We start from the raw sequence: 21,908 nt of genomic DNA, 5'->3' as shown, positions 1-21,908 counted from the left end.
TCCGCATGTATTTTTCAGGTCAATAAAATGGGAAACAAGGAATTTTCTTGGAGTGGCCTTATATATAGAACAAAAAATAGTGGACCTAAGATACTTCCTTGAGGAACTCCAGATAGAACCGGTAGTCACTCAAGAGAAACTGTTGTTGACACAAACATATTGAAAGCGATTAAAAAGATGAGCTTCAAACCATTTAAATAGTGTTTCAGTAATGCCAAAAGATCTTATTTTGTGTAGCAACTTGTTATGGGTAACACAGTCAAACGCCTTCTTGAAGTCTAGATAAATGACATCCAATACTTTGTTTGCTCTTTTGCTTCCAATAGTTCATTGATATAAATAATAACAACTGCTGTAGTGTAGATCTACCAGGTAGAAAACCAAACTGATGAGGGGTAAACGAATTAGACAAGAAGTTAATTGATACATTGAAAACGATCTTCTCCAAAACCTTTGAAATGATACATAATAGTGATATGGGACGATAGTTAGATATAGTAGCACAGTCCCCACACTTGAAGATGGGAATGACACAATGTGTGCGCCAATCAGATGGTATATGGCTGTTTGCAATGGTTAACTGAAAAAGATAACTGATGGGTTGACAGAGGACGTCTGCACAATATTTTGATACCATCAGGCCCCATTGCTTTATATTTGGGTCATATAGCTGCAATAAACGCATCTATACAAATTAGCTAAACAAGGCCACTCCACTTACTCATTTGACATTTTTGAAATCAATTTCGGAGGTCAGCTATAAGCTGCAACAGTGTGTGAAACCTCGCTACCACATATATGACTGTTCTATTAGAGTAGTTTATAGTTTGAGTGCATAACACAAAACCCTGTAAAATTTAACCAGCGAAATGTGCTCAAAATATAAACCACTCTAACAGAACAGTCATATATGTGGTAGCGAGGTTTTACAGACTGTTGCAGCTTATTGCTGATCTTCACTATCTGAAATTAACTTTAATAATATCAAAAATGTCAAATGGGTAAGCGGAGTGGCCTTGTTTAGCTAAATTGTATAGACATACTATACTGCAGCTATATGTAGATTTCAGCTGACCAATGCTAACTACACTCATTCAGTAGCTTTACTACAAGAACGCTTCAGACAGCCGTACAAGCAAATTGATGAACATATGCAAGCTCTCTTTAATCTTCCCACCCCAGTCAGTCATACTACAGTTTACGTGATCCATAATGCTATAGAAAGTCATATTCGTAGTCTTGCATCACTCGGGAAGACAGAAGACTCCTATGGCAGCTTGCTTGTGCCAATCATCCTTGGAAAGCTCCCTGGGAAGATCAAACAAAACTTAGCGAGAGCACATGACAACAGAGAGTGGACTGTTACTGAGCTACATTCTGCTGTTCTTATGAGCTATATGTCTTTGATATGGGATCCCAAGTGGAAACCACACTGTCACCAACAGCTGCATTTGCTGCTGGAGCTGACAAGCCGATTGTTAAATTGAAAGCACAGTGCCCCTTCTGTAAAGGGCCTCACTCTCCCTCATTATGCACTACTGTCACAGATTGTAAGCAGCGCACTGATATTATACGTCAGGACAGAATGTGCTTCAACAGTTTAGGACACCACAAGATTTCCTGTTGTAACTCGGTCACCACTGCAGTCATAAACATCATACAAGCCTTTGTACTCTTGGACACCAGAACAACCACAACCCACCTACCACCCCAGTCAACACTGTACAGCAGCAGAGCAATAGCACAGCTCTCCCTCCATCCCCTGTTCAACTGCTTCCGTGACCTTTCAATCTATTGGAATACATCCTACAAACTCTGTTCAACATCAACCCACTCTTCAGCTTCAACCTGCTGTTCAACCTACTGACATACACCCCTCCCAAACACAAGAATGTTTGCCTTCTCAAAATGGCTGTAGCAAGAGTGACAAGTCAAAGCAGATGTGTTGAAAAGCCAATATACTACTGGATGAAAGGTCCCAGAGGTCATTCGTAACTGAAGAACTAGCCAGCATTCTGGATCTCCAACCTTACTCTAAGGAATTAATAACTATTTCACCATTTGGGACCAAGCATCCAACAAGTCACCATCTTAATGTTAGAAGGGTCACATTGCTCACTAGGAGTGGATAAGAATTACAATTATCTGTCCTTGCAGTGCCATTCATTGCAGCACCATTCAGAGCTACACTAACCTTGGTTTTTCAGAACTTCCATACCTCAACTGGCTCATCCCCTTAGTCCAGACAGCAAGTTTGTAATTTCACTTTTAGTAGGAGCAGATTACTACTGGGACATAGTTGGAGATAAAGTTGTTCGTGGCAGTGGACCAACCGCAGTAGAGTCAAAGCTAAGATACCTCCTCTCAGGCCCAACCTAACAAGGGCGCACTCAATAAATGACAACCAATGTTTCAATGATTATCACCCCAAACACAAAGTGACTTTGACTTAGAAGGCTTCTGAACTTTGGACTCAATTGGAGTGTCACAAGGTGATGTTGAAGTCAACATGACAGAGAATTACCTCACCTCCTTTTTCACAAGAGCCACTGATGGGGCATTATGTAGCCAGATTTCCTTGGAGAACATATCATTCTCCCCTTCCTAGTAATTACACTGTAGCAGAACATAGACCGACAATTAGCAAGGAGACTAGCTACTAAACCTAAGCTATTGCTATTGTACCACCAGATCATTACCGACCAAGACGCCAGGGGGTTCATTGAGCAAGTTGACACATCAAGTAAATATACTGAGATTCATTACATTCCACACCAAGCAGTAGAGAAAGACTACCAACTACAACCACTAGAATTGTTTTTGATTGTAGCTGCCGACAGTCAGCTAGCTTAATGATTGCTTAGAGATCAGTGTATCATGTAGTAATGATTTGTGAGCCATCCTCATTCACTTCAGGCTTCATCAATTTGGGATCTCAGGTGATATTGAGAAAGCATTTTTGAACATACACTTACACCCAGATGATAGAAATTACACCTGTTGTTGTTTTTTTTTTGGCTATCAAACCCTGCAGATCCATCCAGTCAGTTTCGTATTTATCGTTTCAAAGTGATACCGTTTGGAGCAGCTAGCTCCCCTTTCATACTTAATACAGTCCTTCGACATCATCTCAAGCAGCATAATACGTGACATGCAAATTAATCTTTATGTTGACAACATCATTACTGGCTGTGATACAGAGGATGCGGCTGCAGACTATTACAAGGAAGCACGAGCCATTATGACTAGTGGAATGTTCAACCTCCATAGATGGTCCTCCAACAGTAGTAGACTTCAGGCCAATGCTGTTCAAGACAATACTGCCAGTGCTCACAGCACTGTTAATGTTTTAGGTCTCCGTTGATACCCAACCACTGATTAACTGTCACTAGTAGCAAAGCCCTTTCTCCTAACAGTCACTTGATCACCAAGAGAGAAGTACTACACGTCACATCAAGGATTATCGATCCTTTGGATTTTATCTCCCCAGTTATAGTTCAAACTAAGATTTTCATACAGAGATTGTAGCAACACAAGGTTGGTTGAGATGAACCACTAAATGATGACCTAGCTAAGGACTGGTCAGAAATTGCTAATGATTTGAAACAATCTTCAGAGTTCTCTGTCAAGAGATGCTACTTCCCAGCTCTTCCCACACAACTTACTATCCACTGCTTTGCTGATGCAAGCCAGAAGGTCTATGGAGCTATCATCTTCCTTGTAACAGATCTTATTTGTGTTAGCAAAGACTCGTGCTGCACCACTGAAGCATCTCACATTGTCACGTCTTGAACTGATGGCTGCACTGATTGCCATAAGGCTAATACATTTTGTAATGACGCACCTCCCATTACAAGACCCAACAATATTCATTTGGTCTGACAGCCAGATTATGCTGCACTGGGTCAGCAGTACCAAACAACTTCCCACCTTTGTATGGAACCATGTCACAAAAATACAAACAAACCTTCCGAATACCAACTGGAGATACTGCCCCACACTAGCGAATCCTGCAGACCTTACGTCTAGGGGCACAACTACTCAGACACTGATGTCTTCAAAGCTATGGCAGCGTGGGCCAGACTGGGTAACTACACCATCATTATGGCTATCCTGTGAACAAGCATGTCTATCTTCACTACTTGTAGCAGCACCAACTGCAACAGAATTTGTCCCTACAATGCCGAACCAGCCTGACGTTGGACTACATTGTGTCATCTCAATCAGCTGCCACAGTACATTTAGTAAATTACTTACTGTGACTGCATATGTTCTTTGTTTTGCATTAAATTTGAGAACTTCCCCAGAACAACGCCAGACTGGACCTGTTAGTGCTGAGGAACTCACTTTAGCAAGATTACAATCAATCAAAGATACCCAACAAACTGTGTACTGGAGCGAACCTGCTAACCTTGATCAGATTGCAAAACAACCAAACACTAGCCGTATTATGCTTGTCAGACAACTTCAATTATTCCTAGACTCCCAGGGATATCTACGATGAGGTGGATGCATCCACAATGCGCCACTTAATAAAGCAGCCAAGTTCCCGGACCTCCTACCTTCCAAACACCCACTATCCTCACTGACTGATCTGAACATGCACACGACACTATGCCACTCAGGCACAGGAGCAACACTGACTGCTCTCTGACAATCCTATTGGATCTCAGCTGTTATACAATCTATTAAGTCAATACTACGTAATTGTGTTATCTGCCGTAAGATCTCAGGTAACTCATATCCTACACCAGACACCCAGCACTACTGCCATCCATATGGACACAAGATGTTCATCCGTTCACTTATACAGAAATGGACTTCAGTGGAGCACTGTATGTGCGACATGGAGGAGAAGAAATTAAGGCCTATTTGTGTTTATTTATGTGCGTCATTAAGCATGCACTTCAATTAGAGATGGTTCAAGACCTTAGTACAGAGCAATTCCTACTTGCATTTCGTGAGTTTGCTGCAAGAAGATCGCTTCCTACCATAGTGGTCTCAGATAATGCTTCCACCTATCTCTCTGCTGCAGATGAGCTACGGACCCTGATGCAGTCACCAGAAGTAAACAGAGAGCTGGGTAAGCGAGGAGTTACTTGGAAATGTATCCCCAAGAGAGCCCCATGGTGGGACGGTTTCTGGGAACGAATGGTGGGACTTACCAAAGCAAGCAGCACCGAAGAAGGTTTTTGGGAGACGACACGTATCACACTAATCACTATAGAGATGGCCATGCTACATGGAAGACGGATAATATGCCTCCCTCATAAAGCAGCAGATGATCATGAACTGTTGATCCTAGCTATGGTAAGATTTGTGGTAATGCCAAGCTACTTGCAACCATACTGCAGAATATCCAGAAATGCTGGTGTCATGAGTACCTTACATCCTTAAGAGAAGTTCATCGAGCTATTGGTAACAATAGTTAAACAGTTAGGACAGGAGATGTGGTACTTCTCCGTGACAATGAACCTCATGCTACTTGGAAGATGGGAATAGTGGAAGAGTTGATCACAAGAGGAGATAGTATGAGCAGTAATACTACAGACTGCTACTGGACTGACCAACTGAAGACTATATCCATTGGAATTCAATGTGACAACTCAAACTGAGACTGAGGTAACACAGAGAGTTGATATTGTCACTACTGAGTCATCGACAAGTAATGAGTCATTAGTAAGTGCCCGACCACAATGATTGTCAGCCCATGGAGCTACTACGAAGATAAAGAGCTCTTGCTGCCCCCCCCCGAGGATGTCACAGCACTGGAACAATGAACCTATACCATAGCACCTTACATACATAGCACTGAAATATTGCACGCATGATAACATGTCATTAGAGATTTGATTGTGGGTTCTATGTGAGCATGTGGCTGATCCTTATCCCTCTCTTGCTTGCTGATCCTGAGAGGAACCTGGCACTGCTATGCAGATTCACACATCATTTTCCCACAAGTACACCATACTTCACTATATCATCACAACCGCCGCCACAGTCACTGTAAGACTCTCCACAGCAATATGAAAGTGAAATGCAGATGTCACAAAGTTTTTAGGATCCACACTTTTACATTCCCCTCTAATAGAGCAGTTGTCAATATGTTGGTGTTTGACATTGTCAGAGGCCAGCTTACAAGTAGTAGTGGGAGGAATACCAATAGTATTGCCTAGAAATTTCCTGTAGTTAATACTACAGATCAATGTTGATAGCATTACCAATATTATTATCTATAACAATTCTGTTTTCTGGCACTGCCCCTTCGTTCTTAGTCGGATTCCAATCGGATTGGTACCATTCATTAAACTAAGGGAAATACCTGAGGAAGACACGAATTCGTCCAAAACTTATGGAGACCCTTATCGTGTTACCAGCCTTCCCCATTACAGCCTACACTAGATGTTTCTCTTCCCTGTGAACGACAGAATGAGAAACGGAAAAATTGAGGCCATAACAATTTTAAACACAAACTCCTCCCAAGTTTTTCCCCCAATTAGCTTCAAACTCGTTAGACCAACTACCTGTCCAAATCAATGTGTTATAAGGTGGTTTTTGTGTCTATCATTATGTGCTAACCTTGGTTGCAAGATACTTATCACTGTCAATGGCCATTATAAGTTTACAATACGCATATACGGCATTCCATACTTAGAGCTGAGTGATAGTACAACTATCACCATCACAATTGATAGTAACTTTTATATCACAATAATGATAGTATCACGATAGTGCTTACAGTTATCAAAGACACTTAACCTCATGTCAATAGCACATAAATAATCCCATTACATACCATGTATCTGCTTTTTAACACTTGGTTGGGATTTATTCATAAGTCACGAAGCTGTTTAAGGTCAGAGTACACTCGCTACATTAATCCTGTAACTTCTGTGTTACGCAGTGCTGTGTGGTATACTTTATACAGAGGAGTATTGGAAGAGATTAGTTATCTTCGTTGTGAATATGTTTATGGGTTTATTGAATAGATATGTTTATCTTTGTGGGAAATATTAAGTTCTAGTATGGTTTTGAATAACGTTTAGGTATGGCTGGGTTATTTTAAGCCAATAGCGCTTTATTTAGAAATGTAAACATTTTTTTTTATTATCTTGTTTAGGGATATATGCCGCACTACTGCATCGTACCCAAGCGCAAGAATATCTCTGGTATTCCCGGAGTGTCGTTCCACCAACTGCCATTGGCTAAACCGAAGCTGCTTAAACTTTGGCTTATAAAGATTAAGAGAGAAAAACCCACCACTAACGAGACATTCCAGAGTGTGTAGTGCCCATTTTAAGGGTGGAAAAAAGAATGGAAAGAATGATGTACCATGCATATTTGCATGGACCAAAAAAGCTTCCAGAGCTGCACCAAAGAAAAGAAGGAACCCTGAAATAAAGTCTCCCACAGGTAAGTAGAGCATTTTCTGTGTACTATTTGATGGGCTACTTTGCAGTTGACAACCCAGGAAGAAATGATCACAAATCTGACACTCTTCATAAAGTCTTAGACACTCATCATGAAGACACAGGCATCCATGAAGCTGGAGGCACGTATCATGCAGAGACCAGTAATCATTCTGAAAAGACCAATATTCCTGAAGAGACCAGTACATGTCCTGAACAGACCAGTACAAATCCTGAACAGACCAGCACATATCCTGAACAGACCAGTACGAATCGTGAAGAGACCAGCACATATCCTGAACAGACCAGCACATATCATCCTGAACAGACCAGTACGAAGCCTGCCTGAAGAGACCAGCACATATCATCCTGAACAGACCAACACATATACTGAACAGACCTCTGAAGGAACCAATACATATCCTAAAGAGATTACCGGTACCACTCATAGTAATAAAAATACTGTTATCATGGTTGATAGTGGTACCCAGTGTTCTACTTTCAAAAAACACTCTGGAGTTCAGTGTAGTGCGAAGATGTGTAATAAAGCCACAACACCAGATTTACCTGCTTACGTTCACAAAAGTTCTCAAACTGCTCCAATCATGAGTATTACTCCGTTCAGGATCGAACAAATCCAGGACAATAACAAGCTCATTAACTTTTATACAGGATTTTCAACATTTCTAGAATTATCAACGTGCTATCACTTTCTTGGAGCTGCAAAAGCTGTTTTGTCATACGACCCTAGCAGAGTCATAGAAGATGCTGCTACCTCATGTGGAAAGGGGCGTGGTCATATTCTATCTCCCATAAATGAGTGTTTTTTGACATTATGTCGGCTTAGACAAGGTTTTCCTGAGCAGGATTTGGCAGTCAGGTTCCAAATATCACAGCCTTCGGTTTCGAGGATCCTTGTGACGTGGATTAATTTTCTTTACATGAAATTTAAGGAAGTGCCTATTTGGCCTTGCCGGGAACTTGTAGATGAGTACATGCCAGCTTGCTTCTGTACTATGTACCCTAAAACAAGGTGTATAATAGATGCCACCGAAATATTCATCCAAATGCCATCAAACCCAACTGCCCAGCAGCTTACCTTTTCAAGTTACAAAAACCATAATACTCTAAAGGTACTCATTGGGATAACGCCATCTGGAGCAATTTCTTTCATATCTGATCTGTATGGGGGAAGTATATCAGATAAAAAGATTGTAGTGAAATCAGGGTTTTTAAAGCTGCTAGAACCTGGTGATAGCATAATGGCTGATAGAGGCTTCACATTAGAAGATATTTTACTGCCTGGTGTCGAACTGAATATCCCTCCCATGATGAATGAAACTGGACAACTCACTGAAAATGAAAGAATGACTACAAGAAGAATAGCATCACTTAGAATACACGTCGAGCGTGCCATGGAACGTATCAAGAACTATCAAATACTTCATCGTATGGAAAACAACATGCACAATAGTGCTAACCAAATTTTTTATGTATGTGCTATGTTGACAAATTTTCTTCCGCCCCTTGTACAATAGCTATTTAATTTACCCCTTGTACAATAGTTGTTCAAACATTATATATGTACAAAGTTAATATAATATGCAAGGTATAGGCTTGTGGGAATTATGCTCAAAATTTTCATCATTATTCTATTCCGAAATTCTTTTAAAAACTTATCATTATGCTTTTTATTATTCCCCAAAATACTCATTATTCCCAAAATTATTCCAAATTTTTGTAACTTTTTCTTCATTTTAGCAATTAAATTGTACAGCAAGACTTTAAAACAATAAAAAGCACTAAATTCAGCTGTGTCAATGCATCAGAAAAGCTTTTTTGCTAGCAAGATGCTTAGTTACTAGTAGTATGAGTAATAAATTATTCCGCACCGATCGTTCTATTAGAGTAAGTGACTGCTCTATTAGAGTATCTCGATCTTAATTTATTTTTATGCCAATTATGCTCTAAACTGCATCAAAATGCTGGAATAATGCTTTTTTCTATTACCCCATCATTATTCCCGAAATTATTCAGGCATAATTCCCGCATCCCTAGCAAGGTATCATATACTGTTTATAAAACCTAGTCAGTTGTGCAAGAGTAGATGTCCACTTGCCTTCGTCAAACTTGACATTAATTACTTCCATACTCTTACAAGTCCATACTATAAAGTCACAGAAAGTTGCTTTAGTTATAGCCATGGTTCCCAGTACTTGATAATAATACATGTGACCTGAATCTAATGTAACTAAACCATCGTCATTTGCTGAACAATAAAATCCTTTACACTGCTTACAAGCCTCCTTCACTGTTAATCCAGCTGCTGAGTAAGGACATTTTATCTCGATTATGCCATGGATCTTGCCAGATTCATCTACAAGGGCTCCATCAGGGCTGGCACCCAGAAATGATGGTTCTCCGATTACAAATCCAGACTTTTGTAGATATAAGCTAGGGGGACGGATTGACATTTGTGAACGGTATCGTTCAAAAGCAACAGCTTCATGGTCTCGCCCCCATTTAATTGCTCTCACAGTCTTTGGTATCTTCTGGCCATCTACAATATTTTTGGCTAGTACATTATGAGCAGACCTACGGTTAATGACAGAGCCAAACCTTGATGTAGTTAGCCTACAGTGGCGTTCCTCGTGCCATCTTTGACACTCTGCTTGCAGGAGAGTTTTTTTCTCAACGTCAGCTTTTTGTTCTTCAGTTGGTGTTAACAAATCAATAAACTCTTGTCCAAGGTCTTAAAGTGTTGCAAATGTCGGTGGTAATGGCATCTTAAAAAGTTTATCTTTGATTCGGCACTGCACACTCTTTGGTATTAAAGGCAAGGCATTGAAGGCATCATCATTGGAATCATTTCTCACTAAAGTAGGCTTTCGTAACAAGTGCAAAAAGCAACTTACTGTTGGTAACTGTTCAAGGTTTGTACACAATTTCTCTAAATTTCCTGCAGTGGTTTTCTACATTGTCAATGGCCGTGGATCATATCCTTTGTTTTCACGTCTCTTCTTTGCCTTCTCCAAGTGAGGGGGTACTGGGAAATTAAATGAAATATCTTCTGCCTTTTCAGGGTCAAGTCTCCTCTTTCTAGATGGCTGATTCCACTTCTGAAGCATAGAAGTACACGCATCTTCCCCTAACTCTAATGCTATCTCCCTTATCTTCACAAAGTCGGCAAGATTATAACAAAATGCTGCAATGTGTTTACAGCTACCCCTTGGTCCACGTCCAGCAGGACATTTGCAGCTGGCTTCTTTAACTTTGCCTGATCTCTCAAGAACAACTGATAATTTATAGGTAATATCTTTCTTCATCTCAGGAAGGCATAGTGATTTTACCAAACATTCCTCGGTTCTGGTACATACGCATATGTCTTGAACATGACCCTCAGCAAAAAATTTATATCCACCAGCGTTTAAACTTTTCCAGTCTTGCTTCTCAAGGCCATCCTTTTCATTAGAAAACACAAAGTAATCTGTCAAGTTTTCATTTGTGAAGGTCCATATTTTAAATGGATCTTCAGAAATTTTGCTCCACAATGAATCATTTACTGGACTGGTTAACTCCATTAGATCATCATTCATATGATATGACCCTGTTTCCAAGTGCTCCTGAACCTTAAAAATACCAATATAAGTTTACTTTATTTCGTAGTGTTACTCTTGCTGTACCTCTTCACTAAATCTGCCTTCTTCCCTTTCATAGACAAACTGTTCTGGGAGAGCCAGTATTTCAATTCAGCAACTTTCATAGTCTATGGATCTTTCCTACTAGCCTGTGCCATCTTCCATAAGAGAATGCCTTCCTAAGAGTTACTAGGCTCTCTTGGCACAAACTATTGATGGAAAACACTATAGCAAATATATTCTAAATAAAGCGCTATTGCCTTAAAACAACCCAGCCATACCTAAACGTTATTCAAAACCATACCAGAACTTATTATTTCTCACAAAGATAAACATATCTATTCAATAAACCCATAAACATATTCACAACGAAGATAACTAACCTCTTCCAATACTCCTCGGTACAAAGTATACCACACAGCGCTGCATAACACGGAAGTAATGCAATTAATGTAGCGAGTGTACTCTGACCTTAAACGGCTTCGTGACTTATGAATAAGGCCCAGTATATGCTGTGCATGATCAACTAGACTTGTACAATTTCCTCAACTTCAGTATTATCATGTGTGCTTGTTATCATGCTTTTTGACTAAGCACAGATGTGTTTAATATATCGCGATAGCACGATTGTAGACTATCATATCACGATTATTACTCACTATCACAATAATCGATAGATTTCAACTATCGCTCAGCTCTATTTTGGTATATACGCATTGCCAATAGAAATCAGATGACGTCATGGTTTAACCTGAAAGCTTACAATGAGATAGGATCAATCACTTTCTCATGATTTAACCAATCACATCAGTGAATTTGATCATGTGATCTGATGTGTACGCTATCATCCAGCAAACACATCCACCAGTATAAAAGGATAGTTCCATAGTGGGTGTGGCAAGTCTACAAGTGATGATCATTCTTATCAGACCACTTGACAGAGACTACAGAAGGAAGACTCACCAGCAATACACACTGCTGCGCTGTTCACTACAAGGATAGATGTCATTCTCTTTGTATCTAGCTATAGCTATATAATAAAACTGAAGCAAATACACATGCAACTGTTGTCATTTGGCCGCTTTTTAAATCACACACTACAAAAAAAAGGAGCCAAGTGACAATTAATAACAGTTGCATGTGTATTTGCTCTAGTTATATTATCTATAGTACGTTCATGTTGAGCTGAATCCTGAAAAACAGCTAAAATTGAAAGTGGATTTTTTCTCAACAGAGTTAACATTTCAGCCAACCAGATGATTATTGGTAAAAGCAAAGGTGTCAACAACAGACACGTACGGTTTGGCTCCATTACAAGTTCAGGGAAGGGCTGTAATGGACACCGTACGTATATGGCTTCCCCATGGGAAATGTATTGTGAAAATTTTGATTGGCTGTAAATATTATGTCAAACATTTGAACAACAAGATTTTGAAATATTTTTAGCGGGTCAAGCAGCACTACAAATGAGCCAATTTCAAGATCGTGTGTAGTTGCATCCATGAGTTATTAAATGTTTTTTGAGGATTCAGCTCAACGTGAACATACTATAATCCAAAACAGCCAAGCTGTAAAAAAAGAATGCGGCCCTCAAAAAGGCTATAGTGAAAAAATATGTGAAATCCAAGGTGGCGGCCAAGAAATGGCTGTGATGGTAGGTTAATGGCAAAAATTTTAATTACGACAATTCAGGTGAATTTGGGTTACCTCCTCCACTAGGATTCGGAGGAGGCAACGCAAATTCACCTGAATTGTCGTAATTAAATTTTTTGCCATTAACCTACCATCACAGCCATTTCTTGGCCGCCAACTTGGATTTCACATCTTTTTTCACTACACCCTTTTTGAGGGCCGCATTCTTTTCTTACAGCTTGGCTGTTTTGGATTAGATTTCACTTCTTTTTGTATTTGTATATCCCAAAGCCGGCCTATGACTGGCTTTAGGGCTTCTTTCTAACTTGTTTTTTTTCTTTTCTGCAGGAATTATGGAACAAAGGAAGGAATGTTGTGTACAGTTTTTGTCTGATTAAAATATTTGTATATTTAACAATGAAAGATAATCATGCTGTAGGTAATAAGGTGACTTCTTATACATAACTGAACTGTAGCTGAAACTCCCATTGTTTGTAGCTGAACTCTTTTCAGAGTAACTTATTTCTAGCTGAACTCTCTACATGGTGATTTGTTTCCAACACATATTTCTACAGGGTGATTTGTTTGTAGCTGATCCCTATAAGGTAACTTGTATATAGCCGATATCTCTATAGGGTGACTTGTTTGTAGCTGATCTCTTTACAGGGTGATTTGTTTGTAGCTGAACTCTCTACATGATGGTTACTTTGTATCCGGACTCTCCACAAGGTAACTTCTTCTAGCTGATCTCTCTACAGGGTGACTTGTTTGTAGCTGAGCTTTCAACTTGACGGTTTCTTTGTAGCTGAATTCTCTACAAGGTAACTTCTTCTAGCTGATCTTTCTACAGGGTGACTTGTTTGTAGCTGAACTCTCTACATGATGGTTACTTGTTGAATTCTCTAGAAGGTAACTTCTTCTAGCTGATCTCTCTACAGGGTGACTTGTTTGTAGTTGAACTTTCTACATGGTTTCTTTGTAGCTGAACTCTCTACAGGATGGTTTTTTGTAGCTGAACTCTCTACAAGGTGACTTCTTTTAGCTGATCTCTCTACAGGGTGATTTGTTTGTAGCTGAATTCTTTACAGGGTGATTTGTTTGCAGCTGAACTCTCTACATGATGGTTTCTTTGTAGCCAAACTCTATGCAGGGTGATGTGGTTGTAGCTAAACTCTCTACAGGGTGATTTGTTTGTAGCTGAACCCTCTACAGGATGGTTTCTTTGTAGCTGATGTCACTACAGGTGACTTGTTTCTAGCTGATCTCTCTACAGGATGATTTCTTTGTAGCTGAACTCTCTATAGGGTGATTTTTTCTAGCTGAACTCTCTCCAGGGTGATCAATTCATAGCTGAACCCTCTACAAGGTGGCGTCTTCTATCTGATCTCTCTACAGTGTGATTTGTTTGCAGCTGAACTCTCTACAAGGTGACATTTTCTAGCTGAGCTCTCTCTTGTTTCTAGCTGATCTCTCTACAGAGTAACTTGTTAGTAAAGCTGAAGTCTTTACGTGGTGGATTTTGGTTGTTAAACTCTCTGCATGAAGACTTGTTTGTAGCAGAACTTCTACAGAGTGAATTGTTTGTAGCTGAACTCTCTACAGGGTGCATGACTTGTTTATAGCTAAACTCCCTTCAGTGTGACTTGTAATGTTCTGAGTCATTACAGCAATATATTTTGTAGCTGAACTCTCTATAGGGTGACTTGCTTCTTGCTGAACTGTCTATAAGATTAACTGTTTGCAGCTGAACTCCCTACAGAATAATTTGTAATGTAATAGAGTTCTATAATAGAATAAATAAATTATAGCTGAACGCTCTATTAGGGTGACTGTTCTATTAGAGTATCTCCATCTCGCATTTGCTACACAGAGTTGGCTTTCAATCATAACTCAGTGGTTTGTAATCCAATTCTTCTGTAATACTGCAAGGACTTTCTATGAAGATTATTCCAGCTATACACTGATTTTCAGCTCATTGCTCTAAGTGGTTTTCCTAGTAGGCGTAAAAACTAATACTTTTTTATTCATAAAAATCGATTGCGTATTTGTGACACAGGTTGGATTTTGTGTCATATCTCTATGGTCTATATCTCGATTCCTTTCAAACCACTAAATGGAATTCCTACGATGGTTACTCCATCTACATAGCAATTTTCAACTCATTCCATGGAGCGGTTTACCCTGTAGGTGTGACAACAAATCAATCTTGTTTTACGCGAATAATCGGTCATAACTCCCGTACCATTCATCGGATTTGTACCAAATGTGATGCTAGGATTTGCCGTTGGACTCCCTTTCTGTGTGCCAAATTTCAAGGCGATCAGAGTACGCGTTAGCATTTTATAGCAATTTTTGCAAGTGTGCGAAAACACGAAGAAGGAAAAAAAACAAAGAAAAAAAATCGACATTTTGGCAGCTCGTATCTCGGAAATGGCTGGAGCGATTTCCTTCAAATTTGGTATGTAGAGTACCCTGGCTGGCAGGCAACTCTGTAGCAAATTTGGATCTAATCGGATACGGGATCACCGAGATACAAAAGTGTGAAAATGACGTTTTCTTTCTTCCTGTCAATATACTCACGGTGTGGTGCGTCGGCTTCTTGGGCCGCATGACATACTGCCATGTGTCTTGATATAGCTATAGCTAGATACAAAGAGAATGGGTAATGCTGTATTCACTTGGCCGCAACTTGAAGTCAGTCCTTGTTCTTACCAGCTGTTTAACAGATTAATCATGGTAATATTCCAATCTACTTGGCCACAACTTGATATCAGTCCCCAGTCATGTTGAATAAGCTTGTTTGACTGATCCTACTTTGCTTGGCAGTACCCTTTTTTACAGCCCCAAGGCTGTTTTTGTTTTAGGATATCACACATTTTTGTCACTGAGCAAGACCAAAATAACTATTGCATAAAGCTAATAGCTAGTTTCATACAAGCCACAACAGTTATTGTGTGTACTACATCATAGCTTGGGACATGAAGTGGCAAAACCAAAGAATGTAGTTTGGTACAAGTAGGCAGGTACTTGTCTGTGTTGCAACCTCAGTAGAGTATGGCTTCTAGGCACCATTAAAACTATCAGTGAACAGATTGAGTAAAGACCATTTCCCTGCAGGTGAGAATATGCTCCAAACTTCTTATTGTACTGAAATGCACAAACAAAGCTGTATTGTGGGCTGCGTTAGCTACTTCAGACCCATTATTAAATAACAACTGAATAACAAAAACTTACGAGAATAGCATGAGTGATAGCAAGTTCATTGAGCTTACTACAGTGATCATGTTTACCTAGCGTTGACACTTATGGCTAAATTAGCACCGAGTCTACCAACTGTAAACAAACGCTACTGTAGTTACGGGTGTCTTAAATTTAAGATAGGGTTCTAAAATACCGCAAAATAAATCAGCAATTAGCGTAGGCAATGTTATTATCCTATGAGCGCACGTATGGAAATTAACTCACAACTTCCCAGAACAATGGCAGGTCGTAATCGAGCGAAACTACTCCATATGTTTAATTACATATCAAAGATTGTCTCATGAAGTGCAAGAGTGAATGAATCAAACTTTGAGAAAATCGCTTTTGGTGGCTCTCGCAAGAGAGGTGGAGTTCCAAGATTTGTACTGAAGAAAACTTAACTAGCCAAAGAACTTGTGATAGCAAACCCAAGGCTGTAGAACTATCACAATCTCAGATATAAGAGTAAAAAAAAGGAGTGGCTCTTACTAACGAGTATGCGAAGAAGAAGAATACGATGTATTCAGCAAAATTTTATGTGGTGTTACTAAAACATAACGGGAATTACTTACTTAGTAATACGCTTATATAACAATATACCAAAGGTTTCGTTGTATCGCAACATTTTTTTACAAAAGAATATTTTTATAGGTGTGCGTTCTATTAGAGTTAGTCATTCGTGTAAATAACTTACGGTAGTCGCGCGCCCTACTTTCCTTGGCCACGTGACTCACTACCGTGAGTCTTGATACAAAAATACACAACACAAATATACACACCAGTAAAAAGATACTTCATTAAAATACAAATACGTATAGGTTATCGCACAAATCCAGGTATCTTCGCTATTTTAGTCAGTGATTATTGTGCCATTCCGAAGGTCTCTAAAATAGCAAAGATACCGTGGATCTGGGAAATAATCGATTTAGACTATATATGGCTTGTACAGCTCTGGTTACTGGCGTAATGGCGGTTTCCTGATCGAATTAGTGCTAACATAACTCACTGGTAGGGTTTCTAGACGAATATGATCATCTTTATTCCAGTGATGCTTTCTTTACACTCTAGTGATAATTTCTGATGGCTATTGTGACTGGAATCCAGTAAATTACGTGACAAAAAAAATTGTCACGGGTATCTAACCAGTTTAGATACCTACCCGCGGGTATCTATTGGATTTTAAATACCTCATTAACAAATAAATTTCAAAGTATACTATGAGTGATTAAATGATGACAAAGTGGTAGCATGTACAACTATCACTTTGTCATCATTTAAGTATTTGTATTTTAATTATCAACTTTACTAGAAATAAGGGGGAATCTCCAAACTGATTTCGGTATGCTTAATGTCATAATGACGTTAAGGGGGAGGGAGTTCAGGCCATGACGTTATAATTTTTTATTAAAGCAGTTATAGTGTAAACAGCTAGGAATAGAGGAACTGACGTGATTAAGCAGCTATACTGCTTGTAGACTATGTTTTCAGGTAAAGAATATAATGTTTTGTGCTTCTATTGCCAATGTATTGTTTTCATAGTGTGACATTAAGGAGAAGGAGGAGGGGGGTCTGTAGTTAGCATCATTATGACATTAAGCGTACCAAAATCAGTTTGGAGATGCCCCTTAAGTGCCATTCTGCGAAGACAATGACCGCGCCTCCAGTTTCACGGTGCACTATGGGATACTATGATAAGCATTCAACCAGTATAATAGCTAACTAGGCCCGGGTGAATTTTTTTTTTGGACACACTTCTGACTTAGAAAATTTTTCATGTTTTGTGAACTTATTGTTTTTCTTTGTTTTACGGAAAGCAACATTGTTTGCGGAGGAGGAAAAGGTCACACTGAAACTATTAGCCCCTCTGTGTTAAGTGTGTTGGTCGTCTTCAAAGATGCTGTGAACAACGGACGAGACCTACCTGGATGGATATTTCTTCCCTGCCGCCCACCTGTTATCTCACAACACTGGCGTGACTTGATTGCTGAAAACTTAAAGTGAAGGCCAAGGTGAAGGCATGAAAGGATAGAAGGACACTTATAAGAAGGTGTCACAAGTAAAAACACAGTTGAGAACTGAATGTGTAGTATGTGACTGTAATATCCTTGTTTGCTGTATGCATTCTGAGAGTGAAACTATATAGCTACTATCTTGTACTTGAATTAAATGTCATTATGTATGTATCCAGGTTGTGACCACAGTAGTTTGTTTGTTGTATGTAAAGTTAGCATCATTTTCATTACGCTATGTACCATAATATTGTGTGATTTGCAACTGCCGGGGTATGAAAAGGCTAGCACTCGCTTTAAAACACTCCAAATAAATTCTGCCAGTTTCACATCCACCACCTGCATCTCTTTATTCCCAGTTCTAATTATAAGATGTTCCATTATTCCATATTCCTCCATTATTTTCTGCATACTGTACAGGCTTAATAAAATTGATTTTGTAAGGTTTGCCAGCTCACATGTAAGAATGTTACCATTGTTCATGTTTGTGTTATTCTTGCAATGTAAACGATGAAGGTACAAGCTGAAAATGTTATTACGTTGTTTGTTATGGCTGTACCTAGGCAAATGATAACTTGAAAAGCTGCCAATTTCATAATAGAAATATATGGACCACCTGCCCGCATGCTAAGAGAAACAGAGAATTTATTTGGAGTAGCCTTACTAGCTTCATTCAAAGTCTGCAAAATACAAATGGGATCCACACTGTAAGAGTTTTAAATATTGTGTTGTACCACATCTTTGGCTCTCAGAAGAATTTTGTTTTTGTTCTACAGTTGCACTGCACCCTTGAATACTGCTTTGTGAATTCATGTTACTGATGTTGTCATTCTTACCAACGTTGTAAGTGCCTTCATCATTTGGGTTACATTTTGTCCAGGTTTAGCGGGTCTCATCTGCTTTTGAATAATTATTGGAATGACCACAAATTAGCTAGTAATTATAGGAATGACCAGGATAATCATCTGTCAATTATCCCCGTGTGCATACACATTGAGTTCAGCTACACATTTGGAGATAAGATGAACATCATTGTAATGACCATTAATGATTGGCTAGGTATTGAGGTCATGCTGCACATCTACCAAGTTGATACTTACTTGAGGTCTTACTGGCCCACACTACTTTTACAGATTTAAAAATAATAAATTTCATGTCCATATATTGATTTGCAATAATTATCTTATTTAATCTAACTAGTTAGCACAACCTACAATTCTGGTATACTACCCTGCATTTTGATTGCTAGATCCACACATAATTTCCCTTGCTCCACTTTAGCAATACATTCAGCTGCCTTTGTACAAGGCTGTCAAACGTAAGATGTCTTCAAGCAGCCTGGTTGATTTGAAGATATAGATGGACATATCATTATTGAACACTTTAATGTGATACCTGAAAATTTCACAAGCATGTACGTACGTACGTACGGGAGCTAACAAATCTAGTCACATATGTGACCGGGCCTGCGATAATAGGGCATGTGGGCACATGATTTTTACCTACTTTTTCACACTTTCATCGCACATAACATTTTGTACCATTATGCTATGACATTGCAATTTTCTGCTCTTAGTAAGTATTTAAATGGCATCATAATGCAAGTTACAGAATGGAAATATATGTTTCCAGCACTGAGATATGAGCTGTAGAGTGATAGGGTGTAGTTTGTGCCAACATGCCCTGTTTTCGCAGGCTCGGTCACATATATTAATTACTACAGCGACGTTAAGAATATTCTATGAGTCAGTGATTATTATGTACATCATTATATAGTTATGTAGTAAACTCTTTAGCAGCTTTTTAAAACAATGTGATAGCTTTTACTTTTCCTAGTACACTATTTTGCAGACCTCATACACACACTCCAAGTTTGTCTCATGTATGCATATACAGTAATGCGTAAGTATTGTACTGACTTCTTGTGTATATGCGATTGGCCCTTCATGGTTTCCACCTCACTAAACATCATTTCCAATAAAGCCATGGCTATAGAAGTGCCAAAGCTGCGGAAACCAGACTCTCCAGTTCCATAAAACAAAGAGCAGAATGAATGTGGTGGTCTATTTAGCCAGCAATCCAGAAGATGAATTTGATTGTGTTCATGGAAGCCAAATCAGTACGTGAACATGACAAGTACATACGTACACAGTGATACCTTATAATGCTTAATATAGTAATACTCCGATCAGTTGAGTAACAAACATAGTTAAGGTGTACTTGACAACCTCATTGAGACCACCTCATTATAGTGACAATGTCAAGTATGTCCCAAACGTAGCTAATTAATAAGACCACCTCATTATAGTGTCAAGTACATCCCAAACATGATCTAAGGTGTACTGCATGACCTCATTAATAAGACCACCTCATTACAGTGACCATTTTAAGTAGTTAGGTCCCAAAGATAGCTAAGGTATACTCGACAAACTCATTAATAAGATTATCTCATTTAATGTGACCAACTCAAGTAGGTCCCAAACATAGCTCATGTGTATTTTAAGACCTTGTTGAAAGATCACCTCATGATATAACGTCCATGTTAATTAGATCCCACGCCTTAGCTAAAGTATAATTATATACTTTATGCACAATACAAGTACCATTTTTACGTAGCCATACCTTTAACAATGGCTGAATTTGAGCAGTGTCATAATATAAAAAAACCTTGTTTTATACTGAGTAGTGGTCAAGTTTGAATAGTTGTTGCATCAATAGTGTAATAAATGCTAACACAAGTACAGTGAAACCTCTATAACCTGATGCTCAATAGGTAGTATATTTTATTAAGGTAAAATCTGGACTAAAATTATAATCAAGGGAAACAGAGAATTTATTTGGAATGGTCTAAGGTTTTCCTAAATCCTCTGGACCTAACCTTATTTCTTGTATTCTAAACCTGGGTACACTGATCCTTTATGATTGATGGAACAGGGGCGGATCTAGGATTTATAAAAGGGGGGGGGGGGGAGCTAATTCAAGATACTAATCTCTTGGCTAAAGATGTGTGAAGCATGCTGGAACTAGGGGGTCTGGGGCATGCCATACCCCCAGGAAAATTTTGAAAAATAGATGCTAAAATACTGCAATTTGGAGACATTTCCACATAAAATTCATAATATTTTCTGCCTGTAGATATTTTATATACTGCCATTAGATTGTAGGTATGGCTCTCTGAAGCATTTTGCTAATGGAAAAGTTTGGGTAGGTACAGACAACCAAGTACATGATGCACCCCTCTCACAATTGCACAACACTGAATAGGTGCATGTTAGAATAATGATGTTGAAAGTGGAAAATTTTGAAATTTGAACAATACAAGATTGAATCTGAGAGCATTTTCAATGGAAATTGTGTACCTGAATTAAGTATTGCCATACATATAAGCGCTTTAAACAGACCAATGCACTTCATTGCATGTATAGGTGCAGGCAGATTTTGAAAAATTCCATAACAGAACCAACTACATGTTTCCAGTGAATGTTCTATTAGAGTAGTTAGCTGACTGCTCTATTAGAGTATCTCGATCTTGTACACCTCTAATGCTGATCCGGGTCCTTGTTGCATAAACTTTAGCATAAATCCACTAATAATACCTTGGAAAGATGTTTATAAGGTGGTTTTATGAGTATTTGTGTTATTAGTGATCATATAATTATGCTAAGACAAAATTTCATTATAATACCAAGAGTAAATAATGGAAGAGAGAGTATCTAACTGCCGCATGGACCATCAAAAATGAGCGCGTAAAGTCCTGATGGCATCGGTAGGCTTCTTTAACCACGCCTTGATAGGTGACGATTAACCAGCACGCATAAGGCGCCCCAAACGTAATTTATACGCAAAGCGCGTGTGATTAATTTTATAAATCACGTCACACGTGATTTGTCTGACAATGAAGCCAGCAACGAGAAGGAAGTGCAGTGCTAAGAAAAACCCTTGCCAACAAGCGAAACGGACCAGCAGTGGAAGAGGAAGGA

General features: G+C 39.0%; 2 protein-coding genes across 2 annotated transcripts in view; one reads left to right on the top strand and one right to left on the bottom strand.

Annotated features, from left to right (window-relative positions):
• The window catches only part of LOC136237220 (uncharacterized), a 351,388-nt gene that overhangs the window by 223,522 nt on the left and 105,958 nt on the right, over nt 1-21,908 (bottom strand). The gene's annotated exons all lie outside the window — the stretch shown is intronic.
• Nucleotides 7,946-8,947, top strand: LOC136268681 (uncharacterized). Its single transcript, XM_066064082.1, has one exon. It carries the CDS (start codon nt 7,946-7,948, stop codon nt 8,945-8,947), a length of 1,002 nt encoding a protein of 333 aa, XP_065920154.1.

The sequence above is a fragment of the Dysidea avara genome, chromosome 10 (assembly GCF_963678975.1).
Source record: "Dysidea avara chromosome 10, odDysAvar1.4, whole genome shotgun sequence".
Taxonomy (NCBI): Eukaryota; Metazoa; Porifera; class Demospongiae; order Dictyoceratida; family Dysideidae; genus Dysidea; species Dysidea avara.
Note: the sequence above shows the minus strand (reverse complement) of the source record. Positions and strands in the feature narration are given on the sequence as shown.